The sequence below is a fragment of the Trachurus trachurus genome (assembly GCF_905171665.1).
Source record: "Trachurus trachurus genome assembly, chromosome: 24".
NCBI lineage: Eukaryota > Metazoa > Chordata > Actinopteri > Carangiformes > Carangidae > Trachurus > Trachurus trachurus.
Window position 1 is genome coordinate 4,890,068 of NC_139910.1, and position 25,295 is coordinate 4,915,362.

General features: G+C 41.3%; 1 protein-coding gene across 1 annotated transcript in view; it reads right to left on the reverse strand.

The window, feature by feature from the left end:
* Nucleotides 1-842: 842 nt before the first annotated feature.
* Nucleotides 843-25,295, reverse strand: part of nmbr (neuromedin B receptor) — a gene marked incomplete at both ends in the record, with an annotated part of 58,395 nt that continues 33,942 nt past the window's right edge. Inside the window, 2 exons of the mRNA XM_084000902.1 lie at nucleotides 843-1,001; nucleotides 4,868-5,110. Of these exons, the coding sequence (XP_083857028.1) occupies nucleotides 843-1,001; nucleotides 4,868-5,110 (402 nt within the window). The remainder of the gene's footprint in view (nucleotides 1,002-4,867; nucleotides 5,111-25,295) is intronic.

Genomic DNA, 25,295 nt, shown 5'->3' on the forward strand with positions numbered 1-25,295 from the left:
TTTAGTATCGCTATAACTCTCAAACACAACGCTACCCGATGGACACAAAAAGTAACAGAGCCACAAAAACCAAACATTTACCAAACAGGGTTTTCCTCGACCCAAATGAGATGTTTTGGTTTCACAAGGCTTCAGGTAAAGCGTTTCACTTCACTGCTGTGACTCTTCTCCGTGTCTCAGGAGTTCAGAGAAGGAGAAAGATCCTGGAGAATCATTTGAAAACGTCCAAATGTCTCTACGGTCCTGAGAGTCCATCAGAGGACGTCATCTTCTGCCTCTGGGGATGTTGCTTTCTCTCTCTCTCTCTCTCTCCGTGGATCAACATCGTGTCACCAAACGCATGAAATGGCTTTTTATATCAACGGATGAAGAAGCATTCCAGCAACAGAAACAAGCTGTCACATGCTAATGCGTTTCCCATGCTACCACAGAGACTGTCCCACCTCTCAGGCTTGAATTTGTGAGTTAAACTTTTACTTGCAGACATCTGTATGTGTCAGACATGTGTTGATAAATCTGGAGAGCGGTGGTTGTAGAGAAGTGAAGCATTTCACACTTTGATGGGTTTTTTTTGCTGTTTTCCTTTCATTTATAACCTTGTATTTCCAAGAGGCACTTTTTTTGTTTGTTTGGTTGCCGAGTTGAAGATGTAGATGATGATGATGATGAAGCCTGATGTGTCAAAGAGGAGCAAGTGGTACAATCATCCACAGGGTGCAGGGTCGGTAGAGTTTCCTAACACCCGTCCTGGTCCTGGTCCTGCAGCTGCATGAGTCCAGGTGGACAGACGTCCTGAGATGAGCTGAAGCTGTGCGGGTCAGTGAACTCTCAGCCTTCTGCTTTTACAGAGCCACTTCCTGTCTGTTGGAGCTGCCGTTGGCTGCCGGAGCGATGATGGCGGCGGTGGGCGTGGTCTTCTTGATGGAGGTGAGGCGGATGTGGGACGTGCTGTGCATGTAGCTGGCCTGACGCTCGGGGCGGTTACCTCGACCACATCGTAGCTGACTGAAGAAGGAGAAGAAAGGGTAAAGTTAATGATGCATGAAGACCTACAAGACCTTGAGAAGGTCGTCAACCAGCTTCTTGAGGATTGATTTTCTGACTTGACTTCATTTAAAGGTATAATATGTAGGAATTCCCCCCATCTAGCGGTGCGGATGCATATCGGGAACATATTCTTGATGTTGCATTCACCTGAAATCGGGCAGACGTCAGACAGACAACAGACGCTGCATGTAACAGGATAAACAAGCGTCTCGTATTGTTGTATTGTTGTGGTGTCGTATTGTTTACCTGACCCAAGTTTTACCGTCTTTCTCTCCGGTTGGTTTGCCGACGGCCGTCTGCCTGACTGCACCTGAATGCAACACCAGTGCCTCCGTCCTTCCTCACACTACACAGTGGTGACAGTTTTAACAGGCGCTACCTGGAAAACTTTCTGCCCGAGCCGACAGATTCGCTGAGTTTCCGTGGTTACCTACGGTCACGCTGCCACTCAACGTAAAAAATGGCGATGCAACATGGTTCGGTTCGGTGCGTCGCCCCTTATATTGTCTTTGTAACGACTTGTAACAACTCATTCTAAGGTACCAGAAAGCTTTCATTTGTATGCGGGTGTGATTCGACTTCAGTGAAATACATATTTATGAAAGCAATATTTGATTTTTTCTAATACAAAGCCAAATAAGTTACACACTGGGGCTTTAATGACCAATCATTTTACAGAACTACATTATAGTATTGCTGCCATAGCAAGTGTTGCATTCAGAAAGTTCTGGTGTCTCGTTGTGTGTAAATTAAAACAAAACAAAGGAAACTAATATGATCTGTTCCCATTTATTATTTAGTGATTCTTATTCGTTTTTATTTCCTGAACCCGAATAGTTTTAAAATGTTTAATTTCTATGTTCAGTCATAAACAGGCTTTGTGTACTTTTGTGTTCCAGTCATTTGGTTCAACAAATGATTTATTTGTGAAATATGGCTGAAACTAAGTGACTATTAAACTGGATGAAACACTTTCCTTTGTGAGCGGCCACACTGTTGGTGTCTGTGATTACATTTTTTGCTGCACCACTGCTGCAACACTGTAGCCATATATGTCACTGACTGACTGAACTACAGGGAAGCAGAGGAGGACTTCCAATACACTGAGCCTCACCTCAATCACAGCTGTTTAAACTGCTTTTACGACATGTATCCTTATTTACTGAAGGAGAAAGAGGTGTAACTAAATATAAGACATGAAGAGCAGATAGTTTTAACACCCGCAATTTAGCAACAACAACAGAAAATAAATGAATTAATAAGAAAGTAAGGGCAAATGTCTGTGTTATGTTGCCACAAGAGACCGACCGTGGACATGGTGTAATTTAGTATATTGTCAAACCAGAGGTAGCTAATGGGGGGGAAACTGATTAAAAAACACATTTGCTGCTAACTCCAGGGATATGTCCAACTACATAATCCTAATAAACAAGGAAATAAAGACCATTAGCTCCCCTGGTAAAAAGTCTTAATGGAAATTCTCACATTTTAACCAATAGCATAGTTTTAGGAAACCTAGACTTATAAGTAATAAAAAAACAAATCTACAGAAGGTAAATTATCACATATGCTTCTGGAGCCTCATAATTGCTTCCCAGAGGCACATTTTATTTTCCTGACACATCCTCTGCTGCCTGTGCCGGTGTCAGGATTTGCCTGCAAATCTGACCCAAATGAAAAGTGCAAAGCCCGTCCCCGGGTAACTGTTCCTCACTCTGACAGTCACAGAGAGGATTGTGCTGGAGTTGGCATGAAGATGAGGAGCTGAGGAGGGTTTCCATCCTGCCGGGGCGGAGTAATGAGAAGTCGCTGGGTGTTTAGCAGGAGTGGGAAGCACTCAAACTGAGATTTAAAAGTCCATGATTGCTACGTTTTGCAGCGAAGTCATGGAGGCCGTTTGCAGGGAGACGTTAAGTACTCGTCACCTGCTCCCAGGCGTACTGATGTTCAGCCCTGGGGAAAGTTTTTGATTAGTGTTTACAGGGAGTAAAAAATAATAAAAACACCAGCATGGCTGTGCCAACACTGAGGCAGCAGATTGTCAGAGCAGAGGCCAAGTCGCATCAGTCTACAGGCCCTTTTGATTTGTACCCTCCCATCGTACAGTATACATGTCTTATTTATTTGCATTATATAAATCCAATCATTGCGGACATAAAGAATTGTTTGAGCGTTTTCCCCCCTCTGCATGTTTTCCATCTTTTTTATGGTGCGAGCAGTGAATCTGAGCAACAATACAATGTGTTCTGTTCCGTCTCTGCTCCCTCTCTGTCAGACCGCATGCTGAAATGTGGAGGGGAAACATTTTGTTGCTCAGCAGCTGTAAATAATCTGAGAATTAAATCACCATCATCATTCTGAAAATGTGGGATTTTCATACAGATCTGAATTTATAATGAAAGTCGCAGGAGCTGTGAATCTGTAGACTTCTGCAACTCTGTGACTTTTATGGAGTGAACTTGCATTATGATGATAAGCATGAATGGATTAGCCATCAACTGACTAGGGATGTTTAATAACAAAAAAAAGAAGCTTATCAATACTCTGATTGGTAAAATATACAGTATATCCCTTTAAAGGGATAGTTCAACATTTTGGCAAATTGGCCCATTACCATAATCCCTATAGTCATAGCAGTAGGTTTGTTACCTTTAATTGTCGGTTCAAGCTATTTTTAGAACGGCGGAACAGAGCCGCGAGCTGCTCAGAGCTACGCTACGGAGGCTCATGGGATTTCTTGGTTTCCCTCATCAAACTCATCAAATACACAATCCAACAACTCTACAACGCTCTGGTGGACAAGTTGTGACCTGCACATTCACCACGCTATGAGATAATAACAGAACGTTACCAGACAGAGTTGTTTTAGAGGTAAATGCAGAGACTGCTTGATGAAAAACTGTCCCTGAAGGCAACGCGCATCAGCTGTTTTGCATGAATTTACCTCTAAAACAACTCTGTCTAACGTTCTGTTATTATCTCATAGCGTGGTGAATGTGCAGGTCACAACTTGTCCACCAGAGCGTTTTGGAGTTGTTGGATTGTGTATTTGATGAGTTTGATGAGGGAAACCAAGAAATGAGCCTCCGTAGCGTAGCTCTGAGCAGCTCCCGGCTACTGCTATGACTATAGCGATTATGGTAATGGGCCAATTTTCCAAAATGTTGAACTATCTAGTGAAAGTATTACTCTCCCTCCTACAGTCGTGTCCAATCTGACCTCTGACATTTACAGTAATTGTACAATGTTTCTGTCACATGGGCCGTCAGCTGCTGTAGATGTTTTCTGTGATTGTACAAGTTGTATTTTAATCCCCAGTGTCACTCTGCAGGAGATAAAACCGGACCAGACCGGTCCATTTGAAACCTTAAAGGGGAACTAGTATGTAAGTCTGCTCGCTTTTCTGCTGTTTTGAAATGGTAACACACACTGAAACACAGCAAAATGCTAAACAAAGACAACCCCCCACCCCCGTGTCGCCTCACCGACTTGTTTTAGAGGTAAATTCATGCAAAACCACTGATGCGTGTTGCCTTCAGGGACAGTTTTTCAGCAAGCAGTCTCTGTATTTACCTTGAAAACGACTCTGTCTCGTAACCTTCTGTTATTATCTCATAGCATTAGCATTGATGAGGGAAACAAAGAAATCCCATTAGCCTCCGTAGCGTAGTTCTGAGCAGCTCGCGGCTCTGCTCCGCCGTTCTAAAAATAGCTTGCACCTACAATTAAAGGTAACAAACCTACTGCTATGACTATAGGGATTATGGCAATGGGCCAATTTGCCAAAATGTTGAACTATCCCTTTAAACATGTGGTCTACTGACCTGTTGAAGTGCCTGCGGAAGCTCTCGCTGAGCAGGTAGAGGGCGAAGGGGTTGACGCAGGAGGAGGAGAAGCTGAGGACGCGGGCCAGCAGCGTGATGACCAGGTGGGCCAGCGACAGGTCCATCTGGTGGTAGTGGAAGGAGCGGTACATGTAGAGCACGTGGTTGGGGAACCAGCACAGGGCGAACAGACCCACGAACACCAGCACGATCTTGGCCAGGCGCTTCCTGGTCTCCATCTGCAGGAACCAAGAGAAGATCAAACACTGAGCACGAGTTCACATCACTTCACTCAGTACGTTTAAACATGACATATGAAAAAAACGAATTATTGCCTTAATCCGACTATAACTGGATAACTGAAGTGCATGTAAACACCTTAGTCCGACTGAAATCGGAGTTGGAGAGCTCCGATTAAAGGGACAACGAGGAGTTTCTATTTGGTTATAAAAAAAAGTCTCACGTTAATGTGGATGAATCTACGCTACCCACACTTGTTAATGGGCCCATTTTCGATAAATATATCGTTTTGTCTCTATCATTATTTTGTTATTATTAGTGGTGGTGGAAATGCTGAGCGAGCCGACCAGCGTTTCTTTACTTTCGGTTTCGTGGCGAGTCATGATAATAACGCCGCCGAATTGCCGTTTATGGTCGGAACTACGATGGTTAAAATGTATTATTAAGCTTACTAAGTTGTTTATATTCAGTTTTTTTACGAGGTGACAGAAAAGTCAACAGGACAGGAGGGCGTATTAACCCGCTGAAACAACGAGGTACTCAGTACAAGGTACTCGACAAAAGAACACATTCGTATCATCACTGCAACATCCTGGTAAAATGCGAATGTTTATGGCTCGTTCGTGTGCAATAATTAGTCAGGATGCGGTTGTGTAATACCTGCAGTGTTTGAGTGAGACCGGCAACAAAAACGTGAATATGGATAGAATATTTAGTTGCTATACTTTAATCTGATGCGCTATCTGATGCAAAACACCTGGCACTTTAAACTGATGTGCACTTTAGGGCACCGTGCAATACAACTTGGTACCCATGCACTCCTGCACTCTAGCACTTGTCACTTTGGCCCAGCACTTTTGTACCTTGCACTTTATCTCTCAAACTGTTTAGGTTCCACTACTGGCCTGATTATCTGACCTGTTTTTTATCTTGTTGTCTGCATTGTCATGTTGCTTATATAACTGTGCTATCCTGTCACTGTACTGTTTTTATGTTTTGGGACTCCGGATGGAAATTAGCATTGCTGCTATAATCCGGCACATTTGCATGTTTTTATATGTACATTGATGTGCACTGTCCCACCCAAATAAACAAATAAAGTAAAGTAAAAGGTGACGGCGCATGAGGTGGCGGACCCCGTCAGTTATTCCATTTTCTCAGTTGCATGTAAATTGAGGCAAGGACAGAAGTCCGACTTGACGCCAAAATCGAATTTTGAGCATAGCTCGATTAAGCTCTGCATGTAAACGTACTGACTGTGACTTTGGAGAAATCCAAGTTAGGAGCGAAATTGCACGCACAGCCTTTTATTTTGGAGGGAAAATGTAATCATGCGAGACAGGACTGAGGGTTTGACTCCCGCTGGGACCCCCCTGCTAAAAGCTTCTTCCGAATGTCCGATGGTATGATGAAACTGATGGAAACGGGAGAAAAAAGCGCCCACAAAGGGAGAAAATGGATTTGGAGGCATGATGCATTAAGTGTGGAATAATGTACAAGGAGTTTGACCTTGTTAAGACATGAAGGAAAAGGTTGGTTTTTGCCGGTCGCGGGCACTCTACACAGGTCGGCCATCACGGTGCGTTCGCGTTCGGTCCATCGCCAACGCACATAAAAATGTCAACAGTGTTTTTTGAAGTGCCTCTCTGTGTACCGCGCACATCAAACGCACCGGACCTCCTGACCTTTTGATGTTCGTACTCCTGATGCCTCCGGAGCTCAAAGGAAAAAAAAAAAAAAAAAGTGCCGCAGACAGACGAGCTTCTTCCACCGCGTTCGCTTCATGCTTCAAAATCCATTTTAGGTTTATGTGCATAAATTAAACCCCGAGGAGCTCATTAGACCTTCTCGCCCCGAACATAAAGAGAAATAGAAAATCAGCTCTGCAGCATACATGTGTATTGTTGACACATCAGGCCACACTCAGAGCTGGTGGAGGCTTTTCACTTCCCTCTGGTGCTGCAAGGTTGTTATTTTTTTTCCTTCTCCTCCTTTCACCTGCATCTGTTGTGTATGTATAAATTATATCTATCTCTGTATACACTGCCCATTCAAAAAAAAGATGTGAATCTGTTTCAGAAGGGTCAAATTATTGGCATCAAGCAAATAAAACATCCAATAATGCTGCATTAGCATCAAAACAAAGTAAATAAAATGACAATACATACGTAGTCTAAGAAAAAAAGAGGATAAGTCAGGGGGTAGGGGCCCCTTTAGTATTCTTTCAAGGGGCCCAGAATTCCTAGCAACGGCCCTGCTGAGACTAATTGGGTTAAGAACTGTCCAACGCATTATTAAAAGCTGGAAGGATCGTGAGGAACCATCATCTTCAAGGAAGAAATGTGGTCCAATGTGACCACTTAACCTCACTGACAATCTTTGAAAATGAATGTAACTCTGGATGGAAATAAATGTTGTGACATTGCAGAAGCTTTTCGAAATGATACCACAGCAAATGCATACAGTAATCAAAGCTACAGGCAGTCCAACAAAATATCAGAGTGTGTGACTTTTTTTTGGGACGGGCAGTTTATTTATATATTGGTGAAGCAGGGATGTTGAGACTGCAGGAGCAGCACAGACACAGACTGTGAGGAGCAACCAGCTGCTGCAGTGACACGTCAGAGTCCAGGACTGGAGGGACGAGAGTGTGAACTCACTGTCACTCATTAAGAAATGATTTAAATCTAAAGTCTTAATGTAAACATACATAAAAAAAAATACTAGATTAATGTGTAATTGATATTCGTATTTCCTACAATTAATCATTTATTTAGTAAAATGCACAGACAGATTACACATATTTTCAAATTCAGCAAGAACTCATTTGTAAGACAAAGTATTAGGGCCACATTGACAAATAAAAAATCACAAACTTCGAGAATGAAGTTGTAAATTTACGACTTTATTCTCGTAATGTTATGACTTTTTTCTTGTATGAAATGTACAACTTTATTCTCGTAAATTTACGACTTTATTTACAACGTCATTCATGTAATGTTATGACTTTTTTTCTCATAGGAAACGTACAACTTTATTTTCGTAAATGTACAACTTTATTCTCGTAATGTAATGACTTTTTTCTCGTATGAAATGTACAACTTTATTCTCGTAAATTTACGACGTTATTTACAACGTTATTCATGTAATGTTATGACTTTTTTCTCGTAGGAAATGTACGACTTTATTCTCGTAATGTTATGACTTTATTCTAAAAGTCTGTTTTTTTTTGTTTTTTCTCAATGTGGCCCTAATACTCCGTAGTACATTTGTTCAATAAACGGTTTAAAAAAACTAAACACTTCTTTTTATGTACGTGTTGGTCTGTTTGAGTGGACATCTGAGTTTGACCTCTTGACCTCCAGTCTCTTTACTTTCTATATGGCTGAAGAGCTCAGGATGGGTTTATGAGTCTTTGGGAGAAAAAAGTGAATGTTGAGTTTTGAATCTCGACCCCGGTGCGACGCGGTTAAAAAGTTAATTTGCACACAATCAGAGGAGGATTAAATTCCCAGTTTCACACTGAACGCTCCTTTAATTAATGAAACTCTGAACACATGTGGGCTCCTGCTGATCCTGTGGTTCAGTTGTGACGGCGCCCGGCAGTGCGTTGCTTCACGTTGCCTTGACTCGGCTCTTAAAGACGAGAAACAGTAAATTAAAAAGAAAAGAAAAAAAAGTCAAAGTTACCCGGCGGCAGCAGAGCTGTGCTGATCACAGAGCAGGGATCAGCTCTGCTCGCGGCTGCTGCTGCTGCTGATTTGTGTTTGTTCTGATTCGCTGCCAGTGGTCGGGCGCAGTTTGGCGTTTCTCTTCAGATCCTCTTAGGCACCTGCAGCTCGGGGCCACAACTCATCTGGAAGGGTGGATTATGCCAACGCGTGAATGTGTGCGTGCATGAATTTGCCACCTACCTGCAGCTGCTTCCACAGCTGAGAGCGTATTCACGTCTCTAATAGAGTTTCTCCTCAGCTCATTGTTGATAAATCCTCAGAGCTCCCCAGCAGAGCCGCTAACTGCCGCCTTTGTCGCCAAGCAGCGGGCCTGCAAAGCCTCCTGGGAGTTCCCATTAAAGGCACGTGTGAGACAGATCAACACCTGAGGTATCGGCGGAGCAGCCGCAGCCATCAAGTTGTCACTTTTCTATCACACACCAGAGGCTGAGAGATGTGCGCTTGCTTGTTGGGTTTTTTTTTTACACATGAAATACAGCCACTGCATAGAGCAGACGGAGTATCCCATCATGCACTTGTGCAGTAGGTGGCAGATAGGAACAGATAAGAGGAGCAGTGACATCCAGCAGATGTAGAGATGGAGAAGGTAGAAATGAAATTAGTTCAGTAAAGTGAAAAATACAAAATTGAACGTGAGCTGCTCGACTACAGGGAGAACTGAAGGTGTGTGTGTGTGTCTGTGTGTGTGTGTGTGTGTGAGAGAGAGAGAGTGTGAGTGTTTTGCTGTGGCTTCAGTTTTGGAGCGATGTTTAGGGTTCAATAAACTACACTTTCCTTTCTTGCTCCCACCAATGTTAAAGGGATAGTTCAAGATTTTGGCAAATTGACCCATTGCCATAATCACTATAGTCATAGCAGTAGGTTCGTTACCTTTAATTGTCGGTGCAAGCTATTTTTAGAACGGCGGAGCAGAGCCGCTAGCTGCTCAGAGCTACGCTACGGAGGCTAATGGGATTTATTGGTTTCCCTCATCAAACTCATCAAATACAATGGGCCAATTTGCCAAAATGCCAAAACTATCCCTTTAACACAATCACCAGATGTTTATCTACTTGTTTTTCTTTTTTTAATGTTGTAGTAACAACAGGTCGGTGTCAGCCAATCAGAAGAGAGGAGGCTATGATCCTCTCTTCTGATTGGCTGGCCGTTTCCTGAGTCGATCCAATAAAACCAGAGCAGATTTCAGAATAAAAAAAACACTCAGAGAAACCAAGATCCTGCAAAGTTGTTGGATGGTGGTGGGTCCAAGTGGGGAGGCGGTGGGGCTTTGTTGTGACATCACAAAGTGACAGGAAGTCCTGACGGCTGGTTTTAAGGCTCAGTTTCTGAATACAGGCTGTGTGCATTTCTCTGTGGACTGAGGCTTTGATACTTTCACAGTATTAATATAGAAGCTAGAGCTGCTTTATAATCACACTACACATCTTTATACTGCAATGCAACTTTTAATGCATGAATTAAAGGGACATTGTGTAACTTCACTTGTTATCTATTCACGAAAATCATATTGTCAGGTGTATTGTTTTGCCTCATGCTGACGGACCACTTGTTTACATAGAGGCTTGTTTATGCCGTTACATGCAGCGGCTGTCGTCCGCCTGCCGTCTGCCCAATTTCAGGTGAATGCAGCATGAAAAATACGATTGAGTTGCTTGCGATACACAACCGCAACGCTAGATGGGAGTAATTCCTACACAATGTACCTTTAACATAAATATATTTCAATGAATAATGAATAATAATAATAATTCCTGAAACAACACTGTTGTTGCCTCTCGTCCATGTTGAGTTCAGGTTCAGAGTCAAGTGTTGATTCGGAGCATTTATCCAACACACGGATCAAAGTGCTTCAGTTGTCACAGATGAGCTGGAGCTCTGTTGTGTTCACTGTCTTTAGAGTGTCTGTAGCTACATTGACACATCTGCCCATCTTCATCTGTGCTGCATTCAAGTGACAAGGTGACATCCAGACGTGACGGTTCAAAGCAGCGACTGTCTCGTCGCCCTTTTGAAGCCGTGAAAACTGAACTTCTAGAAACTCCTCAGTCTGGTTTTTCTCCATCATCCTCTTCACCCTCGGAGCACAAATCAAGTGTGTGGCGTCGCATTAGAGTTGAGCTTATGCAGCAAACTGCAGAGCTTTAAAAAGGAAAAGGCAATTTATTTGTTGGTATTTTTGATTTATCTGACAAAATGAGTTATGTAAATTCTCCTTCTTCTCTGATTCAATGCAATTTCTTATTCTCTGCATGACTACAGTTGCTCCTTTTGTTGTTGGAGAGAGTAACAGTAGTTACAGGAGATTAAAGAACTGAACAGGATCAACTTCCTGCATCTTTGTTGTTAGTTATGCTGTAATCAAAACCCAGGAGAGGAGAAGCTTGTTAAATTATGGTCTTGCATGTCACAGTGGTTCTTTATAACCTTATTTTTTGGTCTTTGAAGGAAACAACTCCTCTGTAAAAGTCAGTGATTGAACTCAGAAACCTCACGGTGCTGAGCGACTTCTTTTGGTCCGCTTTCGTTTCAGCTGATGAATCTAAAGGTTAAAGATTCAATGTGTCTTTAATTATCTCTGGTTTACAGCCAGCAGAGCAAAATCAAATGAATAAAACAGCAAATAGATAAAGTCACAAATTACAGTTGAAAAATTTCTCAACAGCTGCAGGAGAATATGACCTCCTGACCTGCTGGTTCTGCACCGCAGCGTCTTATATCTGTGCCCTGAAGGCAGCAATAAGAGGGGCCTGACCTTATACAGGTCATGGAGGTCAGACCAGTTCATAATCGACTGAACACAAAAGTGGCCCATGCCAGCAGATGAAAGGAGAAGTAAGCTGATTCAGTTAAACATTTCCTCTCTTTGAGCTCTGTGTTTGGTCTCCTCCACCTGCTCAGGTGCTACATGCTTGACTCTGACTGGTTTTCTGCTCATAACAGGATTTGAACACTACACACAATGGGTCTCATTCGTGAAACGTGAGCAGCACTAAGTCACGATGTGTTACTTAACTTACTTCGCTTTACCTGTCCCAGTCACCACTACTAACAGAAGAGAATAAAATATATTTTCAACTCCACTTCACCCAGAATGACATTGATAGCCGATCTCTCTTTTTTCTCTCTCTCCCTCTTTCTTTGTTTGCATCATGATCACAGGTGAACAGGATGCACCTACCTCCATAGACGGATTACCGCATGGGCAAAGTGGGCGTGTGCCCAGGGCCCCAGATCCAATAGGGGCCCTTGGCCTTCAGAGTTTTTTTTTTTTTTTTCTTTTTTTGGTACAAAAAAAATAAATATATATATTGGAATGAATGTGGTTTTGAAAATGTAGTATGATTATAAAATCAATTGAATGCTTTAGAAATTATATGACACAATGACGTAGCCTACGTGCGCTGGGGTCAAATGTACAGTGCGTTTTTAAAATGGAGACGCGGGCGTTCAGTGGATCAGCTGTTGCTGCTAGACGAAAACAAAGGAAAGAAAAAGCTGAAACGGTTGAAACGGCTGAAACTGCGCTATGTAAGTGGCCGTAGCGGACAGCCTGATCCGAGAGTTGGACTACCTTATCAAGAACTTTTCCAGGAAAAAGCCGGTGGTTTTGGTGAGTAGTTTCTATAGGCTGTAGCCGATATCCAAGTACTCGAGTAGGTTACTCGGCATCCGAGTGCAGTCCGACCCCCTGGTTATGTGTGTGTAGCCTGTGTGTTAATCTCTCTCGCGCTCTGTTAAATGAATAAACAGAAACCGCTGCAGAGCGCGAGCCTGGCACAGAGGTGCGCGCTCTGGCGCATCTGGCACAATCTGTTAACGGCGCAGAAAGGAAACTGGCTCCGCTCCGCGGCTATTTCACGTCCGACGTCTATGGTAAACTCACGTTTTTATTGACATTGTCGTGTCCGATCCGACGTAACTACAACAACATAACACAAATGTATCTGACAGCTCTCACTTCGTCATCTGCTCCTCCTCACTAACTCACCTACACACACACGCCCACACACACACAGGACTCTGTCCTCCTCACACTCACCCAGGCCCCTCATCCAACCATACCCTACCTGCCCGTACACATTGACAGTCAGTCAGAAATCACAGAACTTAAACATCATAACAAGAACGTTACTGCGGGGTCGCTACAATATTTACAGTTTTTCAGTTGTGCAATAGGCTCTTATTAATAATCCAATCCCATTGCTACGTGCGCAAAAAGACCTAAAATGACAGTAATTTTGTGTTGTTGTGTGTTGCCCGGTGTTGTTATGTGCGTAATGGGAAGAGCGCCTTTGCGCGCACACTGTTTGCATGTGTAGACAGGGGCCCGTGGCGAGTTTGTGTCCAGGGCCCGTGGTCATGATAATCCGTCTATGCCTACCTCCTTATATGGTGGTCATGCTTTCCTTATATGGCTTTATGGGCGGAGATCTATGCTAATTGTTGATCACCGGGGGCATGCTGTTAATTTACGATGGGTGGGCATTCATGATCTTAAAGGGATAGTTCACCCAAAATTCAAATTGCACTCTTTATCTACTCACCATCATGTGGACTAAGGGCTGGGAGAAGTTTCAGAGTTACAGGGGGTCTCGGTGTAGCAGTGCATGTCCATATAACGGTTGCAAATGGATACCAACTGTCTTCGTAACAAAAAGACACACCAAAAAACATCGAAATACCTCCATGCTGCTCGTATGTAATGTCCGTCTTGTATTGAAGCCCCGAAATGCGAAATTGTTCAGAAAAAAATTAAATAAGTCTATATTTCAAGCTTGTTTGCAGCGGAAGCTCCTCTTCTTGGAGGACTCTGAAACTTCTCCCAGCCCTTAGTCCACATGAGGGTGAGTAGATAATGAGTGCAATTTGAATTTTGGGTGAACTATCCCTTTAAACATGTGCTTATGGTCAAATCTGGGATTCCCTCACCGTTCATGAATCTGTAGAGTTTTAGTAGCTTGTATGTGCAAATCTACACACAGATTGAGCAACATTTCATGAATGAGACCCAGTGTGTGGAGGAGGCCTGAGAAGAAGAAAAAACAATGTTTGTAAATGAGTTGTTAAATTCCCTGTTGTGGCCTGAAGAGGCAGCGTTGAGTCTGAACACCTGCAGCTCCCTCCTCACAATCAGGACAAACTCCAAGTAACATTTCAGACATGGACCCCACAAGAAAGTCTCCTGTTGGATCAATAGTCCCCATTTGGATAGGTATACACACACACACACACACACACACACACACAGTCAGTTTATTTCCGTCGACTCTGAAAAGCAAGAAAAAGCCTGGAGCGACACACATTGTCGGAGCTTCATGAATAAACATGAACTCTTGTCATTGTGTTTTTTTTATTCCGGAGCAGAAAAACAGAAAAGTTAAAGTGCTGCTGCTGAAACGAGCTTTTGTCTCTTTTTAATGTCGTTTGTGTTGAACGTTGTTCACATCGCTGCTGTTTTTGTCCTCGTCCCCGTTGTTCCAGCGAACACACGACACGACACAATAGACGCGCAGAAGAATACGCGAATACTCCACTGTCTATATTTAGTCTGAGAGGCTGCTGTGTGTCAGCGCATTACATCCAATTCATTCAGCCCCAAAAAAACACACGAATGCACCGGGTTATTTGTTCAACACGGAGCTAATGAGGACGTGTGATAGAAAACAGCAGGAGAGGAAACGAGGCAGCGGCCAAGACGCAGCACAGATTCATTTTCCACATGATGGTCTGTTTGTTTCCGCCCGTTAACTAACGAGAGCGAAGCTGGAGAATCAGACGGACAGCGAACACAACATGGACGCTGACATGACAACACGTGACATGTCAGATGTCTGTGAACACAACACAAGATGCTTTTTTTTTTTACTGTAATGATATCACTGATCAAATAAAAAGTAACTGATGGTTTGACTTTGAAAATGATCAATAAAGTTGGTAAAGGTTTGCAAAATACTTGATGTTCAAGTTGTTCAAATTCTTTATAGTTATTGATTAGAAATAAATAAACCAATTCAAATGTTATTTCTGTTTCTATACATGTATATTTATTTATTTATATATTTCTGCATTTATTTTATTATCTGTACATTTACTCATTCATTCATTCAACATTTATTTCTGTATTTATTTATGCATTTTCCACCTTTTATCTCTCTTTCTTTTCTGTGCTAATAAATCAATAAATAATTACAGATACAAATTTTGAAATGAAAATAAATAACATGTAGATCTGTAAAACAGATGTTTTTCATCCCATAAAATAATTTATTTTCCTTTCATTTAAACATTTATACTTGAATTAATTTGTCCTTCAGACTCCACTCAAATGAGAAAATCTGAATGAAAAAGAAAAATCTAAATGAAATGTACTAAAAATGTAACACGAAAAAAAAGGTAATCAGTGTTAAAATGAATTATTTTGCAGGAAATATTGATTATAAGCTGCAGATTTTCTCACTAACACATTTTCCTCTTTGCCTCCTCATCTCTCTTCCTCCTCCTCTATCACTTCCTGTTCTTCCTCACCTCCTCCTCCTCCTCCTCCTCAGTCTGAGCTGTGGAAGTTTGGGAGTTCACTTTTTGATTATTCAGTGTCAGTGTCTCTCTCTCACCCCCTCCCTCCATCTCTCATTAACATTTATATTAAACAGTCCAAAACAAGCTGTTTTCTCTTCTCTTTCCTGTTGCAGCACACATCTTGTGTTTGCGCGTGCCTCTCCTGCACTCTGCGCTCTTTACTGACACATTCTCTCGTCTATTCTCACCAAACAGGATCAGAACGTTTCCCATACAATCAATGAACTCTGATTAATTCAGTTGTTTTGTCGTGTTTTGGTAGAAAATCCACCGTCCACTGAAAAACACCTCGGAGCTTTAGGAACATTCGGCTTCAGTGATTCTGCAGGAAAAAGGAACTTCGGGGTCAAACAGTCGCTCTGTAAAAAACTGTGTCACGCTTTTTCTTTCCTGGAAAAGTTTGTTTCCCACGGAGCAGCTGTGAACTCTCCACCCACCTGAGTCAAGTGGAGGTAAAATCACAGGAGCCTCGTCTTCTTCAAAATGTTGATGAAAACTTGACTGTGACATTTTGCTTTTTTGCAGCCTTCTGTATTTTACTGACATAAACAGACGAGCTGCCAAATCTGGAGAAATCTAAGGCTCGGGGCTTCCCTGAGATATCGATATGCAAATGGAACAGATGGATGGATGGACGGATGGATGGACAATCTGACAGCAAAAGACCTCAGCGATATGATATGTGTCATATTTGCAGGAGCGCTGAGAAAAGGAGAGTCTGAGGCTGAAGTGTCATTCTGGACCGATTCCTGCTCCTATAATGGAGGTACAGTAATGTCTTGTGCAGTAAATGCAGAGGTGCACAGGAAGGATAAGTGTGTTTCACACTGCGCACAGTCGCTGTGTCACGTGGAGTCACAGACTAAAACTCAGGGATGAGCTGCACTTGTGTTTTCATTCAGGGGAGTAAAAGGACGTTGCTGCTGTAAATTACAAAGCGACACGACAGGACGCGCCACCTGCAGCTCACTGACAAGATTTAGTAGTAGTTTATTCGGCCTTTTACACAAATTGTTTTCAGTTGAGCATCAATCACAATCAGTCAACCTTCCATAATACCGTCATTAGTTCAACTAGTTCATAAATAGATAGAAAAGGTGCAGGCTGAAGCTATCTGGCTTATAAATGCCTTCCCTTTAATTCATTATTTCAATAAATCCATTAGAGCTCTTCATGGTTTCAGAGTGATGGAAAGAAACAAGTATCCAATAATTAACAAATGAAGCCAAAAAATAAAATAATTAAACAGTATTACAGTTGCAATCAGAGTCATAGAAAGAAACAAGTATCCAATAATTAACAAGTGTAGCCAAAAAATAAAATAAATAAATAATTGAACAGCATTACAGTTGCAATCAACAGCCAATTAATCCTGTTTATAGCATTCTATCATTAATCTATTTCTAAATTGTGTTTGAGATCCTCGGTCAAGCTATTCCAGTTTTACTCCCACCACAGAGATACACATGTTTTTTAATGTAGTATTTATTCTTGGTTGTTTTAAGTTAAGTTTCCCCCTTAGCTCATATCTCCCCTCTCTTTCCTTGAACATTTTTTGAATATTATTAGGGAGTAAATTATTCTTGGCTTTGTATATTATCTGTGCAGTTTTAATTTTTACTAAGTCGGCAAACTTTAAAGCCCCAGTGTGTAACTTATTTGGCTTTTTATTAGCAAAAATTAAATACTGCTTTCATAAATAGGCTACATATTTCACTGAAGTCGAATCACACCCACATGAAAGCTTTCTGGTACCTTAGAATGAGTTGTTACAAGTCGTTACAAATACATAAGTGCACGACGCACCGAACCCAGTCAGGCAGACGGCCGTTGGCAAACCAACCGGATGCCATTTTACTGGAAAGACGGTAAAATGTGTAAAACGTGGGTCAGGTAAACAATACGACATCACCATGACAACATATTGTCACGCCTGTATTGTTTTGCCTCGTGCTGGTGGACCACTTGTTTACATAGATGCTTGTTTATCCTGTTACATGCAGCGTCTGTTGTCTGTCTGACATCTGCCCGATTTCGGGTGAATGCAACATCAAGAATACGTTCAGATATGCAACCGCACCGTTAGATGGGGGGAATTCCTACATACTATACCTTTAATACTCTCCATTTGATAAACAGATTATTGGTGTGGTGGTTGTATCCTGCATGATTTACTATCCTTATGGTCCTTTTTGCATAATGTAAATAGGTTGGAAGTTAGTTAGTTTCCCCAAATCTCTACACAAGTATGACAGGTATGGTAATATGAGCGTGTTATATAGCGTTTTTGGGTTTTTTTTTCACATCGACGAAACTGCTCCGAGTGCAGCTTCAGGGGAGAGAGAGGAAAAGTGTGAGTCTTTAATTTCACTGCTTGTTAACGTCGTCACCTGATGAAGATGAGTCTACGGCTGAGGGGAGTTTCTCTCTGAGTTCAAAGATTCACCTGAAGGAAACTGTCAGTCCACAGGGACATGATGTAATAACAGAGTCTGAGTCTCTGGGGACACAAATTCAATCTCTGCTGTTTGTTTGTATTTGTTGTTGTTTTTTTATTATTTGATTTGAACAAAAAGGTAAAGTGTGGGTGTGAGACTGTTCTCTGTTTCAGCTCCAGGTCTTAGTTTTATCATCATTTGTCAATTTAATGCGGAAGAGAAAATAAAACCGAGCAAATCTCGAAATACAGAAAACAAAGGACTGCTGCTGCGTCTCGTGTCGGTCTTGTTTCTTGTTTCTTTTTATCAATTAAATGTTGAGGGTTGTAGTGTAAATATGCACAAGTTCAGGATATTAACAGTGGCTTCCCACCTATTACAGTCATGCAGAGATTAATTTACATTTCAAGAGACTCATGCTGTGTGTCTGTGTCACAGTTTACACAATGTGCACAAACGTATTTGTTCGTTTAGAGCTACGTAAACACACTCGTTCTCCTCATTAATGCACATTTTAATGAGTTTATTACAAAGGCTGCATCGCTAATGTCTGGGTTAATGTGTACTCAGTGACATCGTCTAAAATCAGTCATCAGCATAAATCTGTGATGTTATGAGAAATATGGAACACAGCTCATGAACATGTGGGGAAAGCAGTGAAGGTGAATTAAGGTGAGATTCAGTGGCTTCTGATTGGCTGACTGTTTTCTAAAGTGATCCAATAAAAAACAGAGCAGATTTCAGAATTTAAAAAAACACTCAGAGAAACCAAACACAGTATTAATATAGAACCTAGAGCTGCTTTATAATCACACTACACATGGACATCTACCTTTATACTGTATGGAGCTTTAACACAAACATCTACCTTTATACTGTATGGAGCTTTAACACAAACATCTACCTTTATACTGTATGGAGCTTTAAAGGGATAGTTCACCCAAAATTTCACTCATTATCTACTCACCCTCATGTCAACTAAGGGCTGGGAGAAGTTTCAGAGTCCTCCGTGGCTTCTCTGAGTTACAGGGGGTCTCGGCGTAGCAGTGCATGTCCATATAACGGTTGCAAATGGATACCAACTGTCTTCGTAACAAAAAGACACACCAAAAAACATCCAAATACCTCCATGCTGCTCGTATGTAATGTCCATCTTGTATTGAAGCCCCGAAATGCGAAATTGTCCCAAAAGAATTCTATATAAAGTCTATATTTCAAGCTTGATTTGTAGCGGAAGCTTCTCGAAGCTCCTCTTCGGACGAACCGGGAAGAGGAGCTTCAAGAAGCTTCAGCTACAAACAAGCTTGAAATATAGACTTATTTAATTTTTTTGGGGACAATTTCGCATTTCGGGGCTTCAATACAAGACGGACATTACATACGAGCAGCATGGAGGTATTTGGATGTTTTTTGGTGTGTCTTTTTTTGTTACGAAGACAGTTGGTATCCATTTGCAACCGTTATATGGACATTCACTGCTACGCCGAGACCCCCTGAAATTTCAATTTTGGGTGAACTATCCCTTTAACACAAACATCTACCTTTATACTATATGGAGCTTTAATAGAAACATCTACCTTTATACTGTATGGAGCTTAGATAGATAAATTACACACCTTCATTTGACTAAATCAAATTGAATATTGTAAATCCAAATACTCTATGTTGTTAAAATGTTCTGCATCTCATGGATTTCTTGTGCTGTTGTTTGTTGTAGTAGTTGTTGATGTTTGATGTTGTGTTTGTGGCTGCAGTCTGACTCTCAGTTCAAACTGAACAGACACTGACAAGGTTTTAGGCAGTTTTCTGTCACCGTCTGTTCCTTCCTACGACCGTTTTGTGGCGTCCAGCAGCCGTCAATCAATCAGCAACTGTCACAGCGGATGATTCAGGCCGCACTGGGCAACAGAGAACCTCCCTCCCTGTTGATGGAAGTGCAGACTCTCAGCAGCCTAAAGCGAAAGTAACTGCGGTCATAACTTTCTTAAACATCTCTAAATGAGGGGATGTGCAGCGACAAACCTCAGGAGAAATCTAATTATTCCAGGAAAATGAAAGTTGAACCCTGGCGGAAGCAGCTGGCGGAGCTGAAGGCGCTGAAGTTGAAGGGATTCAGGAGCAATTATTTAGCTTCTGTGAAGAGTTTGAAAGTTGTGCATACAGAAACTGTCTGTATATTAAGTCACTTGTTCCTCTGCCTTCTCCCCGTCTCCCACTTCTTCAGTAATTAATCATCTGTTTCTGTGGTTCGTCAAAGCTCCAGGTTCCTTCCTGTGTTTATTTTAGAGTTCAGTCGGCGCCACCTTCCCTCGTCGATGCGCGTTAACGGCCTCTGGTCTGATTGATCCTGCAGCCGCATGGTGATGATGATGGCGGTTGTTGTTTAATGTGGCTTCTGTCAAATGACTGAGCTAGGAAATTATTTTGTTGTTGTGGAAGCTGTCAGTCAGCTGTCGATGGAATATAAGAGTCACGGCTGCTGCTGAAGTGGTGAGTCAATAAACACGAGTCGGTAATGACAAAAGTGACAAAAACCGGTTCTCTGAGTTCTCTGCTGTGAGGAGCTGCTGAGCTTTAGTTAAGAGCTGTTAGCAGAAAGTAAAGAGATCTGGTCAAAGCGTCTCCAGCGTCGATCTGAGGCTTTTTCTACAACTACGTTTCCAGTTGTCCTGTTATCCTCTTGTTTTAAAGGCCCCAGATGTTCCAGCTCTAATCCACATGTTCATTATCTGTTGGTTTTTGCCAAATTCGTGTCAGAAAGTTGTTTCAGTTTCTGGGTGTTTTTACATCAAAGTCAATGTATTTTCTCTTCTTGTAAAAGGATTTTACACATTTTATGACTCATCTTGTACTCAAGGGTGTTTCTAATTTTGCATCTAATGAAGGAAACAGAGATTTCCCTAAATTATCTTTTTGTTTTTGTTCCAAAAAAGTGTTGTTTTGGCAAATTGGCCCATTGCCATAATCCCTATAGTCATAGCAGTAGGTTTGTTACCTTTATTTGTCGGTGCAAGGTATTTTTAGAATGGCGCAGCAGAGCGGCGAGCTGCTCAGAGCTACGCTACGGAGGCTTATGGGATTTCTTGGTTTCCCTCATCAAACTCATCAAATACACAATCCAACAACTCCAAAACCCTCTCATGGACAAGTTGTGACCTGCACATTCACCACGCTATGAGATAATAACACAACGTTACCAGACAGAGTTGTTTTAGAGGGAAATTCATGCAAAACCGCTGATGCGCGTTGTCTTCAGGGACAGTTTTTCATCAAGCAGTCTCTGCATTTCCCTCTAAAAAAAACTCTGTCTGGTAACGTTGTGTTATTATCTCATAGCGTGGTGAATGTGCAGGTCACAACTCGTCCACCAGAGCGTTGTGGAGTTGTTGGATTGTGTATTTGATGAGTTTGATGAGGGAAACCAAGAAATCCCATAAGCCTCCGTAGCGTAGCTCTGAGCAGCTCACGGCTCTGCTCCGCCGTTCTAAAAAGAGCTTGCAGCGACAAATAAAGGTAACGAACTTACTGCTACATTAAACGCGATTGGCTATTGTAGACATCAAGCAATATCTGTGACATGTCCCTCCCTCCCTCCCTCCCTCCCAAAAATGAACCTTTTAGTGAAACTTTCTCTAATAATTAGTTAATAATTATTTCTTGGCACTGGTATAGTAGGCTTCTGTACAACTGAATGAGTGTCTCTCTGGGAGGTGAGATATTTTATTCAGTGGTGCTGAGGTTTTGCTGCAGACCTTCAGTTCTTCCACCAGCCTTTAATATTGATAACTACAAACTTGAGGAGATCAGTTTCAGCAGTGCTCATCCTCCAACTTCATCTGCTAAAACTCCACCTCAATATCTCTCTCTCTCTCTTTCACCAGCTCTGTAATACATCTTCTCCAACTCGTCTCATTACAGTTAAGTAGATTTGTCCATGTGGAAGCACAGAGCAGAGCTATGAGAGTTTTATATAATGGGCTCAAAATAATCCACACACCCCTAGCATTTGTCATATTTAAATGGCTATAAGTGTTGCATTTCAGTTAGCTATTAATTAATTTCCTGGATGTTTATATTTGTTTTTCTATATGTTTCTATGGAGATGTTGCTTTTTTATCGTTTAATAATTTAGCAGATAGGTAACCTGGGGATGTTTATGTTTACAGCACTAAGACAAACACGTTATTTGTGCAGCTCTGTCTTGTTAACTGAAAGTGTTTTGTTCACCCAGCAGCGATCTCCAGGCCTCTGCTCGCAGCTACAGCATGTGTTGCTCATGCTCACTGTTGCTGTGACCTGTTGCCACGGACAATTATGGAAAAGTTTATTAGCCCCTGTCAGTAATTCAATTCAGAAAAGCCTAGAGATCCATCCAACATTTCATGTCTTCATTTATTTAATTTATTTTGATTGTAATGATTACACCTTACATTTGATGAAAACCTAAAATTATCTCTCAAAAAAAAAAAAAAAACATTACAAAAGACTAATTAAAAAAGCATTTTTAATATGGAAATGTTGGCTTCTAGGCCTATGCACTCAATGGTTGGGGCTTTTTGACTTGGACAACTGGAAATTGACTTTTAATGTGTTAATGTAGGACTTTAACCAGAAGCCATTATGTAGCAATCACAAAAACAGTGCTAAGGTACGACAAAAGGTTATGGAAATAAAATGAGTTAGCTCAGAGCTAGCTAGTTAGCAGGCTAACATCAGTAGAAGAAAAGACATGACAGGTGAGTAAAGAGTTGCTAACTGTATTGCTAGCTATGTAGAAACTAGCATCTTGCAAATAGCTCCTTCAAATGACGAACAAATAAATCAATGGATTTTTTAGCCATTGTAACACTAATGTTCGGTAACAAAAACTTTTATTGACCAAAGTTTTAGGAGCATAACAGTTTAAAAATGTGAAGGGAATGCAGGAGAAACAATTTACAGACTCTACTGCTGCTCATTTCGCTAATGCAGCTAATGATTCATATTGTGTAGTCTAGCTATGACTTGGAAACATATTTCACACTGGGTTTTAGCAGCAGCTCAGAATAATGATATTCAGATGAGTTCATTGTTTCTGTTCTGTCCTCAACAAAGTCGACAACAAACTCTGTTGTTTGTCATTGTCAGAAACAACTTAAATGAGTGTTTTCTGATCGATGGTGGTCTCAATTATAGTTTCTCAGCTCTGGTGTGTGTGTATGTGTGTGTGTGTGTGTGTGTGTGTGTGTGTAGGATGTGCCTGCTGAGTGAGCGCCCTCTAATGTATTTCTTATCTCCGGGAACGTAATGAATTAGCTCTGCCCTCTGATAAGACAGAAGGCGTGTTTGGTATTGATGTGGGCGTCTGCAGTTAATGTAGCAATTGGCTTTCAACCTCTATAGATGAGAAGAAGATACGCTGCCGTGTGAAGAGGCCTCTCCCGTTTAAGAAAGCACAGATAGCCCAGCAGCACCCTGAGGAGGAGGCCGAGATGGACTGAAGTGTAATGAGAGGAATTATCTAACACACATGATGTGAGACACAGAGGGGGGACGGGCTGTGGAGACCATCATTCAAATTAATGCAAAGGTGTCCAAATATTTTCCCAGTAATTTATTAAGCACTGCCTTAACAATTCCAGTGTTCTTCATCAATCATTTTATATTGATCACTTTATAATTAGGCTAGTCTTTGGACAAAAATAACATCTTTGCATAGACGGGTTTCTTGTGTACAAGGGGCTAAAGACTGCTTCGGCCTTAACTGATATCAAGGAGATGTAGATGTCGTTTTATTTGTAAATTCTCCCTGACTCAATAAAATGTAATTTCATAGAAAAATCTTTCATTGCATCACAAATCAGAATAATACTTGCTGAAATGTCAACGAATTTCACTCAACTTACCAGGCTGTGATGGTTGTTATGGATGTCTACAATATATAAGGAGCATGGTGGTAACGTTAGTGAACGCTAACAAAGTCAAAGTAAAAATGTTCACGATGAGGCTACTTTACAGCCTGCCAACATTTAGAAGAAAATATAATAATAACTGCCAATGTCACTGTAAATATACGTTACACTACAGGTCTGATAGCTCGTTAGTTAGGTCTGGACAGAGATGGCTCAGACAAATTGCGTGCGCATATCTGCGATGACAACATGTAATTACTTTTAGTCTTTTTTTCCATCCAGAAATATCGTCTCAGATTTTTATAATCAACTTATAGCACAATTATACATTAGCACATTTTAATGGGCTAGACATGCTGTAAATGTTAACACATGAAAATACTCAAATTACTTTAAAAGGTTCTTACATGTTCTCATGTGCTTACCCACACAGAAAGAACCTATAGGTTTCAATATAGGTTTGAATATATGTGACATACATAAAATTGGCCATTTTCATATACGCAATACGCATATATGCTAGAATATATATGCACAGATAAACTGCATATAAGTTGCATATATGCGCATATATCCTCATGAGAATATATGCGCATAGGATATATGCGCATATATGAAACCTATATGCAGTTTATCTGTGCATATATGCATCATATATTTTAGCATATGCGTATATGAAAACGGCCAATTTTATGTATGTCACATATATTCAAACCTATATTAAAACCTATAGGTTCTTTCCATGTGGGTATATTTTGAGTATGGACATATATCAGTAGTAGTATATTTTATTCACATGTGGAGATCTGGCTTTTTGTGTGCTTTACTTATAATTAGTGTCAATTTACGTGCTTATCTCTTGGAATTTATTATGAATTTCAAGACTTGTGAAATAAAGCACCACCAAAACCATTTCTATACCGAGCTGACCCGCACATTTAAAAAAAAAAAAAAAGCTTCTAACATAAACTGTGGCTGCAACAGTACTGTAGTAAAATATCACTGGGAGGCGCAGCACTAAGATTTCCTCAAATAAAACCCAACTAGTAAACAGCAAAGCTGAAGTAGATGAAAAGTGGTGTCCACACAGTTTTGGTGTAGTTCAGACTGAAGATGTGAAGAACAGAAGCTTCTCTTTATGCCTCCAGTGGACGACGGGATGAATTAAAAATAATCAACAGAATGAAAAGGTCGAGCAGTTGTGAAAATTGAAATCATCATCACAGACTCACAGCACTGGGTTAATCATTTCTCAGAGTCATTACTGAGGGAGGAGATGAATGTGAGGATGCTATCTATAGCCACGCTACAATACAAACAAGTCTGTGCTTCACACACCGTCTGAACATTACAGTGTGTTTTCACGTCTCAGTAGCTGCCTCTGATGATCCTCCTCCTCTCTCAGCTCTCCGTGTCAGCGGTTGATTCACTGTTTGTTAGTCAGCGACTCTCCATTAACCCCCAGTTTGTAGAGGTCAACCTCCCTGCAGAGGGTCCGGTCCAGACCTGCAGCTGCCGGCTGCTGCTTTTTATGTCACCGAAGCG